At 39.7% G+C, this 21284-nt stretch overlaps 1 protein-coding gene across 1 annotated transcript; it reads right to left on the bottom strand.

Annotated features, from left to right (window-relative positions):
* Window positions 1–557: 557 nt before the first annotated feature.
* Window positions 558–20436, bottom strand: esyt1b (extended synaptotagmin-like protein 1b). The gene is made up of 52 exons (XM_034138528.1): window positions 19348–20436; window positions 18160–18201; window positions 16995–17129; window positions 16814–16887; window positions 16645–16717; window positions 16390–16479; window positions 16162–16217; window positions 15861–15981; window positions 15556–15732; window positions 15256–15338; window positions 14984–15032; window positions 14800–14889; window positions 14615–14710; window positions 14031–14102; window positions 13855–13941; window positions 13597–13746; window positions 13260–13373; window positions 13005–13181; window positions 12830–12915; window positions 12696–12744; window positions 12418–12507; window positions 12245–12340; window positions 12078–12149; window positions 11866–11952; window positions 11614–11760; window positions 11141–11247; window positions 10881–11055; window positions 10596–10772; window positions 10411–10493; window positions 10015–10063; window positions 9841–9930; window positions 9598–9693; window positions 9257–9328; window positions 8770–8856; window positions 8425–8571; window positions 8227–8345; window positions 7782–7908; window positions 7566–7645; window positions 7014–7155; window positions 5526–5702; window positions 5350–5432; window positions 4860–4908; window positions 4651–4740; window positions 4377–4472; window positions 4215–4286; window positions 4038–4124; window positions 3797–3943; window positions 3550–3692; window positions 2766–2897; window positions 2140–2242; window positions 1773–1822; window positions 558–1316 (listed from the first exon to the last, which is right to left on the bottom strand). Exons 1-52 carry the CDS (start codon window positions 19708–19710, stop codon window positions 1289–1291), a joined length of 5484 nt encoding a protein of 1827 aa, XP_033994419.1. The 5' UTR covers window positions 19711–20436; the 3' UTR covers window positions 558–1288.
* Between the last annotated feature and the right edge of the window lie 848 nt (window positions 20437–21284).

Here is a 21284-nt window from a genome sequence, read left to right as displayed (position 1 = left end):
AAGTACTTATCATGCAAATTGGTCCATTTCTGAATAATATAAAAATGTTTTGATTATAATTATTTCTGCATTAATGTGTTATCGGAAGGTGCAGCTCGATTTAATTACTTTGTATACTGCAAGGTAGCTTGTGAATTTACTCCAGGTGTAACTACATTTTTATTTAAGTGTTGATTATATTTCACATCATTAATCCAAATCTGTAAAGTAACTAAAGGTTTTCAATAATTGTAGTGGAGTAGAAGTACAAAGAAGCATAACATGGAGATACTCAAGTAAAGTACAAGTACCTTCAAATTGTGCGTAAGTAAAGTACTTGAGTAAATGTACTTAGTTACTTCCCACCTCTGGGTTTGTATTATCATTTAGAATTTAAAATCATATTTGGATTCAGGTATCTTTTCATTTACAGTATACTCAAAATATTTCTTATATACTGTATAAATAATAAAGTGATCCATATATTAGTTCAGCATAACTGGCTCTATCAAACAATTCAAGTGACAAAGACAACAGTTGTAGAAAAAGAGGAAAAGTCTAACCCCAAAAAACATTAGTAGATGTGCAAAATCTGTTTATTTCTTTATACCATCTTCCAACAAACGTCATTGGTTCTGATCTGTAATCTTTGCAAATATACACAAAATCAAACATAATATGATCTAATTGAGACATAGGTGAAACAAATTATGTCTTGTAAATAAAATATTATATAAAATTATTTTCAAATGCAAACTCAAACACAAACGTAACAAGGTGCTGACAAAAATGTAAATGACTTCAATATAAACCTGTCATAAAAGAGATCCAAAATACTGAAATGGCATTAGCATTCATAAGAAATACTTCAAAGACCAAATATTAAAATGGTACTGCGCCTTAAACATGAAACTTTAAGATTTAAAACTTTTTTGAAGCAGAAAAGCAAACAAAACAACAAAATATGACTTAATTCCTTCAAAAACTGTTCATCTTTGACTTGCTCGACTCAATCTTAAAACTATTATCCCTTCATAAAATAAAGACACCTTCAGTTAATACAAACCTTCACTTTACCCTTTTCCACTTTATCCTACTTATCTTTGGTGTGAATATTGATGTATGTGAATACACAGTGTAGTCCAATTCGATACTATACGTTACACAGAGAGCTAGGTGGATGCAGGTAAGGCGGTGGGACTGTAAGCAGAGGAGAAGGCATCAGTGTGAGCTGCAGCAGGAGCACAGGCCAAGTTGAGAGGTGACATCCTCCATCATTATAGTACCATGGCGTAAGCAAGAAGAAAGATTATTCAGCTTCGTCTCTCAGGGTGAACCTGGAAGAAATCATGAATAATGGTGATCATTAAACAATGAACAATGTTAAAAACAGATGCATACTGTACCTGTAGATAAGTGATTCTCCAAAGAAACTTCTCCTACAGGAACATTTCTCTGCTTTATACATACTTAATACTCAATATGTTGCGTCTCAGTACCTTCAAAACATGGTTAAAACACTGCTGAGATTCACTGCTCAATTGCTTATTGAACAGCAAGCATTTTAAATAACTTTCAATAAGTGATTTATTCGATGTTGGAGAATGTCTTATTTTTTGGATTGACAACTTTGTAATTATTATGTCCATAATCCTGGACCATCCATGGTTATCTAAATGTGGATGTCACTTTTTTCATCTAAAACAGATGCTAACCACAGCCTCGATTCTCGGTCGGGGAGAACATTATGAACTTTATCACTTAAAAAACGTAATACAGTCTGCTCTTCTCACCATTCTGTGACGCCAATCATCAGGTCAACCTGGGACAACTCGATCTGCACCTAAAAAAACAGGAACGAAATGTTAAAGTTCTAAATACATATTGTGTATAAGCAGTAATTGTGCATGTTTTCAGTGCATTTCAGTGTAAAAGAAAGTAAAGAACACACTTCAAAGCAGTTTAAAGTTACAAGGCAGGCCAGCATTAGTGCAAAGCTTGGTCACACAACTGTCGATTTACCCAAAAATCTGAATGTGTGTTGTGGAGTCGTCACATGTGACACTTTTTTGACACATGGGCTTGTTAGCCTTTGGCTGCTGGATTTGTAATAAACATTTCAATTAAAATCAGAGTTACAGGTGGAGGTGTCAGACTGACCTGTCCAAGGACGTCACGGCTTCTGAACGAGGCAGAGTTGTTTTTCACTGCTACACTGAGGCGTCTGAATCTTGTCTCATCCATAGACAGATCATACTCAAACCTTTAAAAAAAAGACAAACAAGATAAGAGGTTAACAGTAACTGTATTGATAAAATATTAATCAAAAGATTAAGTAAAATGTTAGAAAATAAATGGTGGAAAAAGCTGTTCAGCCTCCCGAATATAGAGATGTCCTGCTTTTCTCTGTTTTATATCATATTAATCTGAACATTTGGGTTTTGGACCGACAATATATTCAAATACCCTCCCCTTGGGCTTTGAGAGACTGGAATGGACATTTTTCATTCATTTCTAACATAGACCAAGCGATTAATCGAGAAAAAATAATCTAGCTGCAGACCTAATGCGAACACTAACAAGGACACTGAGAGATTAATAAGAACCTGCGGGCCTCCATATACAGAAGCACTGGGGCTCAGACCCTGCTGTACACAGGATCGAACCGTCCTTTTACATGTGTTACTGCTCTAAATCCCCCTGTCACTCTCCAATAAAGGCTAATCTAGCCCAAAGAAAATCAACAAAAAACCAGCTCAGTAATATAATGACAATAAGGTAAGTACCTCTCATTGTATTCTGGGTTGAGGTCTCTTTTCTTCACTGCTGTCTTCCTCTTGGTGGCCTTGCTTTTGTCTGGCAGCAGCACGAGGGAGACATAGCTGTCTACACCATCCTTACTTTGAGACAACAGACCTCTGCAATCAAAAACAGAAAGAATTTCTTAAATAACTGTGTACGTTAAAGCATGAGAATTATTAAACAATATTAAGTCACAGTATATAAGAGCAGTAAAATGCCTCTTTGTGAATTTGAGTTGTCATCAACAATGTCCTCATTTTGATAAATGTTCATTTTTTTTCTTGAACAGTAAGTTGATAGCTTTTTTAAAACAGACCCTTATTCCATGTTACTACAAATGGTATTTCAGAAATGTAAAGTCAGATGATTTGTTTTCTATCAGATTATAGTGTTTTTTTCTTTCAGCAGGAAGATGTAATAAAACAAGAAAACAAAACAAGACAATCAAATTCTGACTTTTGAACATGTTGAACTAGACTAGAGTATACTGTGAGTATCTAGCTCATTGAATATGCATAATTATTATAATTATTAATTGCAGTTGGGGTAAACAGTGGTAAAATGGTAATAGCATGGTTTAGTTTCTCAAAAGTAACGCTTGTGTTGAAGTTGAGCCATGATAATGAATGGGAAACAAACTTGGTATACATTTTCAATTGAAAAAAACAAACAATAATATTTTCCCTAAACCAAGCATCAAAAAATATCCACAGTATGTCATTGGTGAGGACACAATCTGACTGGAACACTGCATTTTAGGAGGCTCACCTGCAGGCATGGACAATGACGATGAGCTTCCTCTCCTGTGAGGCGTATGAAAGAGACAGCTTCACCTGCCCATTTCCAGGCCCAGAGGCAGCGCATGGCAGAGTCCCTGCACTGATCAGATCCACCATTTTGGAATCTAGAACCTATTGAAAGCAAATACAGGATGGGAAGAACAAGTATTGTTATTGATTTGTTGTTGTTTAATGCTATAGAAGAACATGCCTGTGTGGGCAGGTATGTTTAGCACCTTGAGTTCAGCCCTGAGCAGGATCTGACTCTCAGGTGAAGCTCCATCCAGATGAAACCACTGGTCCAGGATCAGCTGTGGCTCTGCAAGCATTTCCCTGACCGGAACCACCAGAGATCCCATTGGCTGGTCCCAACCACTGGACAACTGCATTTAAAGAGAGAGGGAGAATGTAAAATACCCTTCCAACATCACTACTGTTAGATTTGAGATGTAGAATGAACGTTTATAAATGTCTTGCCTTTACTACAAGCATCTGATGTTTAGGGTCATGGACCAGGAAGAAGAAAGACTCATTCCACTCAGGACTGGTGCTGCGCTCGCACAGCTTAAGAGATGAAGAAAATATGGAACAGTTATTATAACTATATTGTATTCATCAGTTTGACATTCAAGCACCATGCTTCAAGAGTCTCACGTTGGTTTTGTAGGTTGTTTCACCGAGAACAAGCTCAGCTCCTGCTTTGGGTTCCTTCCCACTCTTTTTCAACTGAAGAGGAAGAGAGAGGCATTCAAGTTTTATTCTATGAGGAATACTTTTTTTACTGTATGGTATGTATATAAACGGCAGGTGACTTACAGGTAATGAATGTGCTCTTTCCATATGGACAAAGAGCAGAGCAGCGGAGGGGACAGCCTTGTTCTGATAAGACTGGAGAGATTGAAGCTGCAGCACCTGAGACATAAAGTTAGGCCTGATGAGTATTTTGTAATGCGAGTCATGTTCCTTGTGTGTTGGAATGTGACTCAACAGTATTATCAAGGAGGTGGCATTGTTATGGACAAGTTAATAGTGCTTTAAAAGATGTTAAACAGTAGGTTATATAGAGACGTAAACATAAGTAAGGACGGACCTGGTCAAGTCTGACTGAATGTGACACAGTGGGAACCCATTCCAGTATCAGGTGGACCCGCCCAGACTTCACATCATTCAGAGTGTACCACTGCAACAGAGACACAGCCAGTTCAACAAGCAGGGCAACACCCTTTGTATCAGGAAGTGACACAGAACAGAGAGTAGAAATCACATGGCATGATGTATGATCATGAATGGTTGACTAACCTGATCTGTGTACTGGGATCTCATGACCTCGTTTAGCTTAATGCTGAATCTGCAAACATGAAAACAGGCAAATGTTTGACAAGATTTTTTAATTTCAATGGCTTACCTCCTGAAACACAGATTTCCTATGTTTGCATTTAGTTAAAATAGCAGAATTTTGAGGTAATAGTAGTGTGTAAATATATTTTTAATCCAACCACATTAAATGATCTGTTTATGTAAAGGACACCACTGTGAATAGTACCGTTTTCAAGCCATAGCATATATATATATATATATATATATATATATATATATATATTCTTTTTATTATAAAGTAGATGTGCATTGTTTTTATTCAGCCAGTAAGAATTATCAACCTGTTTTTATCATTGTGTATTAATTTATGCATTTCAGTGCAAATGAATGTAATGTCAAAGGTCAGGACTTTACACTTTTATCATGTGTAATAATACAAGTTACTTATCAAGACAATCAACATGAAACATACCTGCCAAGGAAGTCATCAGAATCTAAATCCTTATCAAATGCTTCAAACTTTATTTCCTGGACGCTGTGACCACTCAAAACCAGCTGTTAACAATAAATAAAAAACAACATTTGATTAAAATACTGCAGCTTCACCAAGATAAACATACAAGACTTGAAACAAAGAATACTTCATACCTCATACATTTCGTTCCATGTTGGGCTAAGATTATCTTTGATTACATGACTCTTGAAATTAACTCCCCCTATGTTGATCTTGACATAGGGGTCGCTCTTGCCCTTCACCATGCCCCCCATCAGGTTATCCTTTGCAACCAGATTCTGGGCCGCCAGCAGGTGAATCCTCAGCAGCCCCTGCAGGATGAACACTGTAACTGTTATCAAAACATACATGGAGCACTGAGCCTGAACTAATTTATATAATATAGCTTCTATATATATTCAGCACAACCCAGATCATCCGACCTGTGTGACCTCAGCACAACAGAATGACGTATATCTAGAAAACAGAATTTTCTTTCCTTATGTCATGTATTTTTAATATGAAATTAAACCACTTTATTTTGTACAGATGTATTTGATTACTATTATATACACTGACATCTAGGAGCACATTATGTCACTCTAGTAGGTTAAGGTGAACGTTGATAAGATAGAAGATACCTTTCTTAGTTGTCTAATCTAAATTTGGTTTATGAGAACAATTTTTCTTCATAATTAAATGTCCCTCCCAGAGTTCTGTTAAAGGTAAGGTAGGTAAGTTTGAGAAACCGGCTCGAGATCGCTAGAATTTGAAATAACACAACCAGAGAAAATCTGCCACTTCCTTATAGAGCCCCTCCTCCAACACACACGTACGCGCACATGACCAATGAGGGCACGAGATAAGTTTGTGCACAGATGGAAGGCTGACAAGCAGGTAGGCCATCCAGTTATTTTAGCCGGGCTGGCTAAAATGATTGGTCGTGCTTTTTACAGTATTACGGCTTCCACAGATGACATTTTTGCATGGATTTTTTGTCAAAGCACTTAAGATATTCATTGCTATCGGGATGTTAAGAGCATTCCATGGAATATAACAAAAAGTGTATCTCGAGCCGGTTTCTCAAACTTACCTACCCTACCTTTAACTGCACCCCACAGAAATTCCTCTTTTTTCAATGCAGCTGGCATGACACATGTGCCTATGCGGAAGTTAAAAAGAAAATGCACCACACATGGCTGATCAGGAGAGGAAGCTGAAATCACAACAGCAGAGCCTAGTGTGCTATTTGAAGACAAGAGGAAGTAGCACATTAACGTTGTTAGAAAAAAGGCTGGAGTTACTCAACACACATGATGACCATCTGTGATTTGGCACGATTTTATTGTTAGTGTGTTTAATTACGAGACACTCATTTTATATTGGACCCTGGTGAATAATTGTTTAGATATTATAGTTTTAAAATATTTAAAACATTTTTTCCTTGATTTATGTTCTCCACTATACTGATGATAACAAGTGTTACCTTTATCAGAGAGGTAGTAATCAGTAAACTGCTGAAGGAAGTGTTTTCTTATAATAAGAAAAAGGGGGAAGTGACAAAGAACAAATACCACTGTCCAGTTGGTGGGAGCTCATTATTAAACTTCCACTGTGCTAATCAGGGTATAAACTAAACCCACCTCTCTACCAAAGTCCTGGCTGGGGCTGGTGTGTGGTGGGAGATCTTCCTCAGCTTCGGGGATTTCTGTGACCTCTGCAGGCCCCAGGGTGTCAGCAGCAATACCAGTTACTGTGGCCTGAGCAAGGTTGCCTAAACCAGTACTACATTAACCAGAAACAGAAACACACACACACACACACACACACACACACACACACACACACACACACACACACACACACACACACACACACACACACACACACACACACACACACACACACACACACACACACACACACACACACACACACACACACACACACACACACACACACACACACACACACCACACACACACACACACACACACACACACACACACACACACACACACACACACACACACACACACACACACACACACACACACACACACACACACACACACACACACACACACACACACACACACACACACACACACACACACAGATGTATAATTATTTTCATTTTCATTTCAAGCATTAATATAGGAAAAGCAGGTGGTCTAACTTGCTGAGTAGCTTACCCTGCTGTTTGTATTTTCCCAGGTTCGGCTGTTTCTGACTGTGTTGGCTGCTCTTCTGGATCCTCTGGCTCCTCCACCAGCTGAGTAAGAAGAAGATAGATAGAAGAAGATAGATAGAAGAAGATATACAATAAATACAATTACATTGAAAGTTATGAGGGTGAAAATAGATATGTTAGACATAATTACAACTGAGTGTAATGTTGTATGACTCACTGCAGCAGCAGGGGTTGTATCAGGTAGAGTGTAACTGGCAGCTGGTTCAGGGGGAGTAGCATCCTCTGTGAGGGCCAGATCATCTGCTGCCTCAGACTGTTTGAACTGGCTGGATACTGCAACAGATCTGAAAGTACACACAGCTGTTAAAAAACACCATAAAACTCCTGACTGGAGCTGGATGATGGGGAATATTAGCCTATTAAAGCTTCACTTGGCTAGTAATGTAGTTTCAAATGGAGCATTATTGCTTGTATAGTCAACAGAGAGGCACTACAAGTATGATTTGAATGTTAAGTTAAGTGCTTTTCTGCATTTCTAAATGTGTATTTATTGCAAACTTTTCATTTTGTTAAAATGACACCAAGGGATATTGTTTTGACGGTTTGTGAAGACAGAGGAACAGCCTGCAGTTGTGATGTGTGCATTATCAAATCATACTCACTCATCTTTGGTTAGCTCTGAAATGTTTTCGTCGTCACTGGCTGTGGGAACGACAATCTCTTCCTTCTTTGAATGAGGCACAGAAGGCTGTGGAGCTTCAGTCATCCTCGAGCTCAGGATCTGTCAACAACAAACTTCCAGTTGGCTTTTTTGTGTATCAATGAAATGATAATGGTCCCCTGTGTGTGTGCTCTCTTACCTTGAGTTCAGCTCTCAGTAGGATCTCACTTTCAGGTAAGGCTCCATCCAGAGGCATCCACTGGTCTAGGACAAGCTGCGGCTCAGAGAGCAGCGCTCTCACAGGGACTACAAGAGATCCCATTGGCTGGTCCCAGGCACTTGACAACTAGAGAGATATTATGGCAGTCAGGGGTGGAGATGGTGGAGATTCAGAACATTTAAAAAATATTAAAATAATAAAAGCTAAGACTATTGCAACAAATGAAAAACAAACACAATATTTGCACAAAATATAGTTATGTACTGTACTGTATGTCCCTGACACTGGCAGCAGTCTCCAGATACTGCACTACAGCACACTCACCTTCATTATGAGCATCTCCTCTGTGGGGTCGCGAACTAAGAAGTAGAACGCCTCTTCCCACTGAGGTGATCTGGAGCGATCAGATACCTTCAGGCAGGAAAAGAGAGGTAGGTTGGGCAAGAGGTGGCACTTTAAACTGGGCATGTAATAACAAAGTAAATGTGTCAATTGTACTGATTGTTTCTTTTCTTTCCAATGGTGTTTTGTGCAAGCATTCGTCTGTGTGTACTTTTCAATACCACCATTGGGTGGCGCCAGTCACATTTGTTTTTATTCTGACCAAAGCAGCTTTTATAATTTTGAAAGCATTTTGATAAATTTTCAAACACACTAATTTAGTTTTGTGGGAAATGTTGATGTGGATTTCATTATGACATTCTATTGACTAAATGATTCATTGGAATATTCATTAGGGTTAGGGTTATAAGCTTATAAAGACACTGTAGGTGTAAGTGTTTGTTTAATTTCTTCATCACCAATCTCATACCTTGGTTTTGTAGGTTGTTTTACCAAAAACAAGCTCAACCCCAGCCTTGGGCTCCTTTCCACTCTTCTTAAACTGAACACAGAAAGACAAGCATGAGAGTAGTTTGTAGTCACCGTCTGTAATTAAGGCAACAATGAGACAAAATCCAACTTCCCTTTCTCTCTAAAAATAAAACATTGCTGAATCATTGCATCACAAAATCCAACAGCAGAGTAAGGTGTTGTAAGTAAGGTTTTTCACTTTGTGCAAGGACAGGATGTGTTAATCAATATGTTATTTCCAGACATCTACACAGCACACGTATTATTGTGTTTTTCAGATTCAAATTACAAGGGACTCACAGGCAGTGAGTGTGCTTGGTCCACATAGACAAAGAGCAGTGCTGCAGAGGGAATGGTCTTGTTCTTGTAAGACTGGAGAGATTGCGCTTGCATCACCTGCAGCAGAGAATCAAATGAGAAATACATTATGATGACTCACAGTGAACAGAGCAGGGTATCATATTTGGAACAGCACAGATGTGGGAGGAATAGGCAATTGATTGATTAAGAGAGGAAACATAAACTGATAGGAATTGCACTTACTTGGTCCATGGTGGTATTATGGGACACTGCTGGTACCCACTCTAGTATCAGGCGAACACGTCCAGACTTTACGTCATTCAGGGTGTACCACTGAAACAGAGACGTACACTTAAATAAAGCCTGAGATTACACCAGAGGCCATTACTAAGATACAGTAAGACATGCAATACTGACCTGGTCTGTGAACTGGGAACGGATGATGTCTGCCACACTGATATCACACCTGCTCACAATGAAACACATTTGCACATTTAGCAAGCATTTCAGACAATAGCAAGTTCAATTAGAACCTTAAAAATCATTACATCTAAATTATTTATAATTTCTAAGATTTGAAAATAACACTTTCCATATGTAATGGTACAGAGTATAGAAAAAATATGAATGCTTGAGAAAACGATTCGTTATCTATAAATCAAATATCAAATTACACACCGTATGGTAATAAACCTGTGATTTATCTTGATATCAATTAACTACATTTTGGGCTTTCATACTTGTTGACACATTGAGACAATTAAGCTTTCCAGTCATAGTCTGACAACTAGAAACCTCAGCATTAGACCTTACCTGCCCAGGAAGTCATCCTGGTCCATGTCTTTGTCAAAGAGCTCTAACTGCACCTCCTGTCCTGACTGAGGCCTCAGTACCACCTGAGAAAACACAAAACAGTAGAATAAAAATCAGGTGACTAACATTAAGTATTATCATTGTCATCTTTATTTGAAATCATGCTCATGGTTAATAATACACACCTCATACATCTCGTTCCAGACTGGGTTGAGATTCTCCTTGATCACATTACTCTTAAATGCAATCTTTCCAACTGAAATCTTGGCGTAGGGGTCACTCTTGCCCTTCATCATACCACCCATCTTGTTGTCTTTGGCAACCAGAGTCTGGGCCTCCAACAGGATGATTCTCAGCAGCCCCTACAGGAAGTGATTATTTTATAGATTAGATTGGTAGGCTCTATTTGAATTAAATGTGATTGTGATATGCATGTATTTGCTCCTGTAGATCATGTTTTGCGATTTTACCTCACTCGCAAAGCTGAGGTCTGGGGAAGTATGAGCAAGCTGTGCTATGGCAGGGGTTGGTGGTTCTTCTACCTTCTCCTCAGTCACATCAGCTGCTGTTTCCTTTACATCGACATCTTCATGCAAGGTCACTGAAGAGGCAATAGTCTCTACAGGAGTGTCAACTGAAGTTGACCTGAGTAAGAGAAGCAAAACAAACGTTGAAGTGACAAAAGGAAAGACAGAGAGAAAGGACAGACATTTTGAATGAACTATCTCACCTCAGCACTGTGTCTGCCTCCTGTTTCTGCTTAGCAGGGGAAGGGTCTGACGTTGTAGTGACCTTAGCCTTATCAACTGCCCCAGGACATTTGCTGGGAATCAGCATCTGTAGTTGAGTTGATATAATTATAATTTTACATTGTTAACATGCTATACAGTAAAGCTTACTTATCAATAGCAGTACACCAAGTAGAACATTAGAGAACTTCCTCAAAAGTCTCATGACAAAGAATTAAAAATGTAAAGTCTATAGATAAGAGAGAACCAGAAATACATAGAACATCATGCCACTGAGTAAAAATAAATATAGATGTAGACGGTAGGGACACACAAAATATTAGTTCACACAGTTCATAGGCAGAGAAAGAAACTGAGAAACCGATGTATTTTGAAAGTGATATAATAAAAACTTAAAGGACATATCATTTGTATTTAGAATAATACAAACAAAGAGCAGACAGAGTTATTCCACCTTGAGTTCAGCCCTGAGAAGAACCTGACTCTCAGGTGAAGCTCCATCCAGATGGAACCACTGGTCCAGGACCAGCTCCGGCTCAGACAGCAGCTCTCTGATGGGAACCACCAGGGAACCAATGGGCAGAGTCCAGCTGTGAGAGAGCTGGAGAAACAAAATGCAGGGTGATAGAATAGTAAGTATTTAAATATCCGAGCTCATACTGTATGTGTCTGTGTGACCAAAACTCTTTCTGTGAAGACAGCATACCTTAACAACGAGAATATCTTCTCTGGGATCTCGAACCGGGAAGCAGAAAGCCTCATTCCACTGAGGAGATGTGGTGCGATCACACACCTTCAGAAATGCAAGTTAGTCAATATTACTGATAGATATAATGTCACTCTAACATAAAATATAATCAGTGCTATAGAAAGTACAGTACTACTCAATTATAAGCTGAAGAAAGTTGGAAGTCTTACCGTAGTTTTCCTGGACATTTCTCCAAGAGTAACCTCTGCTCCCACTTTTGGCTCTTTGCCGCTCTTCTTAACCTGTAGAAAGACAAACAGAACGTAACGATAAAACATTTTGTATTATAAACATTAACTACATTACCTGATATTATCAGTACAAAAAAAAGACGTACTGGTAAGCCATCAGCTTGCTCCATTAAGATAAACAATAAACCAGCGGAGGGAACAGCCTTGTTTTGGTAGGACTGCCTTGAATGGAACTGCAGAACCTGAAGACACAGAAAAAAACAAGTCAGAGCAGATCAGGAACAGTTCTTAAATCCACGATTAATCTGTAAATACCAACCTGGTCCAATCTGTCTGACTCTGAGGCTGTCGGCATCCATTCCAGTATCAGGTGAACTCGACCAGACTTCACATCACTGAGAGTGTACCACTGAGAGAAGAATTTAAATCATCCGTTATATAAAATACAGGAACTGTGTTTTGTGTTACAAATGTATGTAAAGAGGGTTAAGGGTCTAATCAAAGTGAATAAGACTTAAGGTATTTCATATTCCCTTATTCAGATCACACTCTTTGAAGCTAAACATGCAACAATGTGTTTGGCAAGGTCAATCCCACCTGATCAGTGTACTGTGAATCAATGATGTCCTTCAGACTGATCTTCAGCCTGTATGTCAGGATAAATGAGATTAGAATGTATTTTTGGGTCCAATTATTACATTTCAAAACTGGATTACTTAAAGCTATTGTACCTGCCCATGAAATCATCCTTCATGTCCATGTCTTTATCAAGCACCTCCACATGCAGGTCCTGGCCAGGCAGCTGGGTGAGGATTACCTGAGTAGTGAAGAAAAGGTAGCAAATTTAAAAAGACACTATTTCACAACAAAGCTGTGTTCTTCAATGGCTAACCTTGTTTTATTTACCTCATACATCTCATTCCATGTGGGGTTAAGATTAGTCTTGATAACCTGACTTGTGAATGTTTCCCCCCCAACGTTGATCTTGACATAGGGGTCACTCTTTCCTTTAATCATGCCCCCCATCATATTATCTTTAGGAATAAGGTTCTGGCCTGCCAACAGGTGGATTCTAAGCAGTCCCTGGAAAAAAAAGACAAATAAATTAGATAAGACAAAACACAATTTGAAATGCAAATCATTCCTCCGGTCATCCATTACCTCCGTAGCAAAGCTAGGATGAGGAGCGGTCTGCTGTGGGAGCTGTTTGGATGTTCCAGCCTCCAGATTAGATGACACATTGGATGAAATGTGTTCCTCATCCAACCACAAGACCTATGTTACAATATAAAAGAGTCAACATAAATAGGCTGGAAAAAATGTGCCTAAAACCGAGAATCTTCTGTCATTTATTCTCAGCTTAGACACCATTATACATGTACGTTTTATCTTTGATTCTAAGGTTAATAACATCCTACAGTACATTGTGCTGTCCTTTATCTCGTGTTTATTTATTGTTCAATCATTGGATTCGTAAATGGGACTTGTTGCCATTTACCCTGAGGACTGTGTTGATATAGATGCGACTGGCAGATCCGGAGTTGTCCAACTGGAACCACTGGTCCAGAGAAAGATTAGAATTGGACAGCAGACGGGACAAAGGGATTTTCAGACTGCCCAATGTCTGCACACGATCTGCATCCTTCACCTGATTGATTTAACAAAACAGAGAGCCAAAATTAGACCACAAGACGTTTGGCTACCAGAATACCAAATGCAAAGATCAGTGTCAAGAAGATAATCTTATGAGCTGCACCTGAATGTCTATGTCCTGGTTGCGAGGGTCCTGGATGAAGAAGGTAAAAGCTTCCTCCCACTCAGGATTAATGGTTGTGTAACAAGTCTAAAGGCGAGAATAAAGGTGTGCATATGATTTAGAATTAAATGAAATATAATCTACAGATATATGGTGGGCCTTCCCAGTAGATATACCTTGCTCTCTCTAGTGACGTCCTGCACAGACAACTGCACCATGGGATTGGGCTCTTTGTTTCCCTTCTTCATCTAAAAAGACACACAAGTACAGACAAATGAATACACAGTAAGGCATGTGACAATCGGTTACCACAAGGAGAGCAAAAAATAGACTTTATCTACTACCCTGATAACACATGGTTAGTGTGAATAATAGTGTCTATATGGTTACCATAGCAACAGCACCAACAACAGACAGGAAGTACCATACCGCATGGCACAATCAGGAAGTTTAAAGCTGCATCGAACGAAACCACAAAGACTGAGTTTCAATCCAAAGATTATTCCACTGCTGTGCCCTTTTGTGTATAACTTGACAACAGAAATAGAAATAGTACGAAATATTTGTTTAAGAGCGCCGGACAAAGTTAGCCACACACATCCACTCTGCAATACTGTAGGGCACAGGAGGGTTAGAGGCTGCAGCAACAACTTTGTGGAATGTAAAGACAGGTGGCAGTTACAGCTCTGCCCCAGTTTGAGCACACACAGGAAACAGCTCTCACGAATGAGGGCAGAGAGGGAAGAGGTATTTGACTCACAGGGAGGGCCTCAGCTTTGTCCAGATATACAACCAAAATGGCTGAAGACGGTGGATCTGCAGTCTTACTGGTTACACTTTCATTCCTCTTTAAGACCTGGAGGAGAATGGCAACAAATGTTTGTCTGTTTTTTAAAGTAAAAAGAAAAATCCATAACGAATCAGCGGAAAACTTGTGATACGAACCTCCTCTAGTCGATCAGTGCTAGGCAGCAAGGTCAACCACTCCAGTCTGAAATGAACTTGTCCTGAAGTAGTTTCTTTCAAAGGGAACCACTGGGAAGACAGGCCAGAAATACATTCACAGTCCGAATATTAAAGAATTGCTTATACAAAATGTGACTGAGGAGGTAAAGAGAATTATATTTACATTATCAACAACGATGGATTTCTTCACAATGCCCAAATCCAGTTTGGTCCTAGATGGAAAAGGAGTGTAAGAAATAATTAGATAAAAAGAAGAAAATGTATTGATACAAATTAAAAGGATTTTAGAAAAGAAAGAGATGCTTTAACTTTAACAAAATGACATGCTTTCAGAAAAAAAAGGCAGTGTTCTTTTTGCAACTGGCCATGAAAGTTGACATATGAGGGTGGCAGATTTAATGTTGGCACACAATAGACATGAATGTGAATATGTACCTGCCCAGGAAATCATCCTGGTCTGTGTCTTTGTCATATACCTCCACCTCCAACTCTTGACCAGGCACTTCATGGACTATAACCTGATGTACCAGACACATACAGGGACATGAGGACTGACAGAGGGATTTGAATGGAAGCTGGCTGCGGCCCTATGCTACCATGAATGAAAATGAACATTCCTAGCTCTAATCCCTCAAATACAGAACAAGTGGCATGATATATGATTGAGTCTTCCAACACCTGTGCAATGATGACATACAATACATTTAAAAATGTCCATACATCTCCCAATCTTACCTCATACATCTCTTCCCACTTGGGACAGTTTGTGTTGTTGATGTGTTTGGAGGTGAAGGTCTGAGGGCCAACCCTCAAAATTGCATAAGGGTCGGACAAGCCAGCCATAACCCCTTTCACATAGTTGTCCTTGGCTGCTAGATTCTGTGCCTCTAGTAGGTGGATGCGTACCACACCCTAACAAACAACAAGAGGGACCAAGATGAAAGATAAAGTTTTGGACTGAGATGTATTATATAGTATAGTAGTATGTACTGCATATGTGGTAGTCTCCATTTATCTGTAGATGCATAGCCAGGCTTTACCCTGGGCAAAGGAGAGCGTAGTTGGGCCACATGCAGGCCTGGAACCAGGGGGACAACCAGGCGGTTGGGCAGCACCAAGAAGGAGGCGATGGCATCCATAATCATGCTGTCAGACATGATACTGAGACAAAGAGACAGCATTTTTATGGAAATGTACAGCAGTACTGCCTATATAATATAGTATCTACTGTGTTAATAAAACCCACACATGAATACAAACATCGTGAAATTGTGTCTTTTATAAGATCTTGGTTAATACTAGTGTGTAAAACCGATGAGAGCTTATCTCAGCATGACTCACTTCAGTCCAGGGACATCCAACAAATTAGTGAGTCCAGTCCAATTGATGTCTAGTTTCTGGGAAGAGATAAGACAGATAAATGTGCTGTGTGTAGCAAATCAATCAGGATTACTCTGAAATCAATAGCCGGAATACAATACTCTACTGAGATCCATAGTGGTCACAGTAATGGGGGTTGAGGGGCAACAAGAAAAAAGGACAAATAGAGGTGAATGTGGATAGACCTACCGGCCGCTGAATGAAAAACATGGTGACTGCACCCACTATGGGAACATCTCCGATCAGAGGCTCAAGAATCACCCGCATCATCCCGTGTAGCTAAGGACATAAGCAGAAAGGATGTCTGTAAAAAATGTGGGTAAACACTAATAGAATGGCACATCTTCAGTTATGCCTATTGACACGCAACATCTTTGTATTAGTTGCAAGCAACACTGTAATTCAGTCAAATAGTTTACATCTAGGCTTGAAAAAAAGACAGACCTGTATTCCCTTGACTCCAGCTTTGCAGAAGTATCTCTTCACCTCAACGTTGATCTCTACATTGCCAACATAGCTGAGGATACAAGTGAAACAGTGTCATCTAGAATAATGCCTTCTAAAAGCTGTGAGAGGTGACGGCAAATCCAAAGAGCAATGGATATACATTTACCTAATATATAGATCAAGCAGGACTTGTCCTTTGTCGTTCTCGGTGTGAGCCTTGATCCCTACAACCTTCATGGCCTGCAGCAAAGAGAACACACCTTTTCAGCACAATATAAACAACATGCATCATTTGTGTGAAGTTTTACAGCAGTGTCATATTATATTTAACTTATCAATGGCATCACCTTGTCTCCCATGTCCACTTTTGTGAAGCTGAGGGTTTGGAGGTGGTTGCTTGAGGCTCGGATAGATGGAGCAATGGTTTCCACCAGCAGCTTCTCAAGGTATTGGCCGACAAATGGCCACACCTGCTGCAGCACCTACGCAGACCAATCAAAACTCTATGGTTATAAGCTGCTTTTATTAGTTAGAGCATAACTGACAGTATGCACACCAGTAGATCGACAGTTGCAATGACAAGGGGTGACAATGCAGCACAAAGTGGGACTACTATGAACTACTTTGATATTTTAGCCACATAGTAACAAAACGATCTGTCAAATGCCTTGGCTTAAAAAAACAAAACAAGAATGACAGCTGTTGCCTGTTGCGTCTCTTCAGCTGTTAGTTGTCTACTTTCTTACCACAATGAATCCTGTGCTGTACATGTGCTCGCTTTTCACAAAATAATGTAATGTGATAATGAATGTTGCTACATAAACATATTAAGTATTTAGTACTTTGTTGAAAGAACTAAAAGCAGAGGCACTGCTTGTTTGTGTGACTGTGGAAAAAAAGAAGAAAAAAACGAGTTGGTTTGAGTCTGGCATAAGTGGAGAGTGAGTCATCAACCGCCTGCTCTTGGGAGAGATGCAGCTCGAGCAACATGGGAATCTGCTGACCTCCCCTCCAGTAAACAGTCTCAAATCTCTCCTTTGTCTCACTCTCTGAGCCTTAGATCTCGTGGTCCTGTTAGCATGAATACTTTTATTGCTGTATGTTTATATTATTGGCTGTAGTTTCTCTGGGCATGAAAAGCAAAGGGGGTTAAGGAGGGGGGGACAATGGCTGCAGTTTTATTTAGTTTGAGGGGCAGCTCCTCCCCCTTCCTGTGAGCTAGACTGTAATGAAATGGAAATGTTGAGAGGGTTGCCTGGCACTGAGCCCGCTCTCTGCAGTACAGACATAATGGCTACAATAATGGGGGTGTGTCTTTTTTATGAAACATGGCAGCCGCAGCAGTGCTACCAACTATCAGCTAGCACCCGCTTTTACCCTAGCATACTCTACCAAGTGTCTATCAGCACAACAGCTGAACAGACAGGCATGTGTTTGCTGTGGGCTTAATAGAGGGGGAAACCCTAGTGTGTCTTTGCATTTGTAGCACTCTGATAAACCAATAAAATGTACCTTATTCAGCCATTCAACCTTCTCAACATCTGGAAAGCTGACCTGAAAGAAAGAAAAACAATGAGAGTACTTACTTAAATTATGCATAGGGCCTGATAAACACACAACAGGATAGGGAAGTGATTCAGAGGTTACTAATGCAGGTCTGGAAATGTCATTAATAGCATTTTTTATATAATTTCAGTGCTTTGTGCACCAGGTTTTTAACTGTTTTCCAATATTTATGAAAGAAAAAGGAAAGGAGATAAGTGCTGCGACTGTCCAGATAATTTAAATGTCATCAATTGTCTCCTCCATTTCTTTATAAATGTTTAAACACGTCATTTGTTTTGCACAACAGAGAGCAATATGGACATGCCCCTTTCTTAATGCTTTAATAAGGAGCCTTCTGCCTGCTTATGCAAGATGAAAATGAAACAAGTACCCATGAACCTCGTTTGGGTGTGGCTAGATCATAAACTGTATATATAAAGGGCTAGATGCTCTGATTAAAAACCAGCCCATGTGGTTTCAGCATTTCCATTTAGGGTAGATTTCCTTAGGATGTATATGTCAAGTATACCTCCTGCACATGTTCCATCTACCTTTTAAGCTGAAATTGCAGTTGCTTAGTTAAAGTCTTGTTATAGTTGTTGGAATGCACAAAAAGGTGTGTTGTTTTGATCCAACAAGTTAGGTTTAGAAAAACAAACACACAGCCATTTTGGTAACTGGCTTAGCAAAAACAATGGGTAAATATAGCACAAAATGACTTCTATACACCTGACTGCATGAATCAATTGCCCATGTTTTATCTGCAACACAAAACAAGTTTTAAAAGGATTATAAAAAGGCACTGACTGACCTAATTGGCTGTGCCTGTATATTATTGTCAATGAGGAAATTATTATTTGGTAAAACCTTTCTAAAAATATAAGGGATACCAGGATCCCATAGGATTATTAACATGACTGGGACTAGCCTACGACATAACAGCTAAGAATAGAGTAAAGCTAATATTTACTGGGATGCAGTCACCCTGTACCTCTGATATTATGATTTGAGGGTCCTCTGCTAAGCGTTGTCTTGCTATACATAACGTGGGGGTTACATAAGGTCAACATAGGTTAAAGAGGTTAAAGTTGTTTTATTGGGGAGGATTTTTTGATGATAAAGTAACACACTGACAGAGGTAGGCTAATTTCTTACCCACGCAGGGAGGTCTCGCTTGTTTTTAGACACTTTCTTGAATGTGTATTCCTCCTCGTTGTTGAGCAGCTGTATGGCTGACTTCAGGCGGTTCTCCTTGGCTTCTCGGGCATGTTTCCATCCCGTGTAGACCATCATCCCGAACACCAAGAGGCTGGTGCTGACACGGTAGTACCCCGCCAGGTAGACGGGCAGCAATGCGCCGAGACATTTTCCAAACGTCCAGAGCACCGCGACTGCGCTGATCCCTTTGGGTTTGGGACCTTCTGCCTCTGCGGGAATCAGGGCTTTCTTCTCGGTGTCCGCTGTGCTCACACACTCGGTGCCCTTCGCTTCACTCGGCGCTGATTTGTCGCTTTCCATTGTTGTATTCGCTAGAAACACTCACTTATGTTACAGTTAGTTAAAATATTCAGTTTAAAAGTGCTCTTTAGGACCAAACGGCTACTTAACTTGTCATATCCAACGCCAGCTAGCTACCGTTTAACAAGAGCACCAGTGCACGTCGCGTGTACCCTCGCTAGTACACCGTTAGTCTGAGGCGCATCTTTAATAGTATTATTTGGTATACTTTTGTGAAGTTTACTGTCTGAGCCATAGACTGGGTCTGAGCACGGGGTCCAGGAGATTAGAAGCACATACATTCTGCCCCCACCCTATCCCGTTAACAGGATAAAAACACGCCCCCAGTCTGAAGCAAAAAACCCATCTTTGACTCTTTCGCTGCTGAGGCAAGACACTAATTCAATTTATAGTAATTATTACCGTTATTACTGCAGCATTGCGTTATCAGAAAGCTAGAGTTTCCATATTATTCAAGGGTTCTTTTAATTTTCTATAGAAATGTAATTTGACCTGCCTGTCGTAGCAAAGCACAGCTGAATATACAAAAAAGTCCACGCTTCCTGTCAGATTGTTAACCCAGCAGCACCTCTTGTCAGTTATTTCTGCTGCTCCAGTTTACTTAAAAACAGCAGACTTGACATTCTTCTCAATCCCTTAAATCCAGTGTGACCACACAAGCCTGGTACAACAGGTACAACAGCAAATATTCCACTTGTTTAAAGAGCCACACGGATATGAGGCTACTGAAGAAGCAGATGGTATTATGTTGAAGTTTACAAAGTGACTCCACCCAAACAACTCAAGCATGTAAACAGCATTTGCCACAAGAAACTGTGTGCTGGCAGGGCCGTCCCTGGCCAACTTGGGGCCCCAAGCGACATTGTGAGATGAGGCCCCCCCCCCCCCCACCGACAGGAGTAAAAACATTTTTTTGGGAAACAAAGTACTTTGCAAATATAATTCCTGTTTATTATTATCAACAGTTAATTTTGTATACAGTGAGGTAAATGGTAAATGTATGTCGTTCAGTATGCGTTTACAGGTGAATACGTCTGCATTTCCTGCCAAATACTAGCCTGAAAAAGATTAAAATAGAATTAATGCAAATAAACTACTTCTACTAATAATAATAATCATAATCAATTCAATAATATAAATACTATATTATTTTATTATAATATAGTTGTAATATAGTCAAGACAAAACATGCTTATTACATGCTCAAAAACTGATATTTCTTAAATCTGTATTCAAATGTAGTTCCCTCTGTCAGCAATGTATCAACAACTACACACACATTTATACCAGTATTTCTCTGTGTTGTGGTTGACATGATGATGACTGTTAGGAGTTAAGGGGAGAGGCTGAGCATCACCATGAAATGTGCAAATTGACATAAAAATGATACGCGGAGAACTGCGCTGAGAGCTGCGCACAAGCCGAGCTCATAAACCGAGGCCCCCTGCGCAATGTGAGGCCCCATGCAGCCTGCATGATCGGCCTGTAGGGAGGGACGGCCCTGGCTGGGCATGACTTATTTATCTTACCTGTGTGAACCGAGCATATCAAAGTAAGGCAGCTGTAAACAAAGT

This window comes from Trematomus bernacchii, unplaced genomic scaffold (genome assembly GCF_902827165.1).
Source record: "Trematomus bernacchii unplaced genomic scaffold, fTreBer1.1, whole genome shotgun sequence".
NCBI classification, from domain to species: Eukaryota; Metazoa; Chordata; class Actinopteri; order Perciformes; family Nototheniidae; genus Trematomus; species Trematomus bernacchii.
This window is presented reverse-complemented; position numbering and strand designations above follow the sequence as displayed.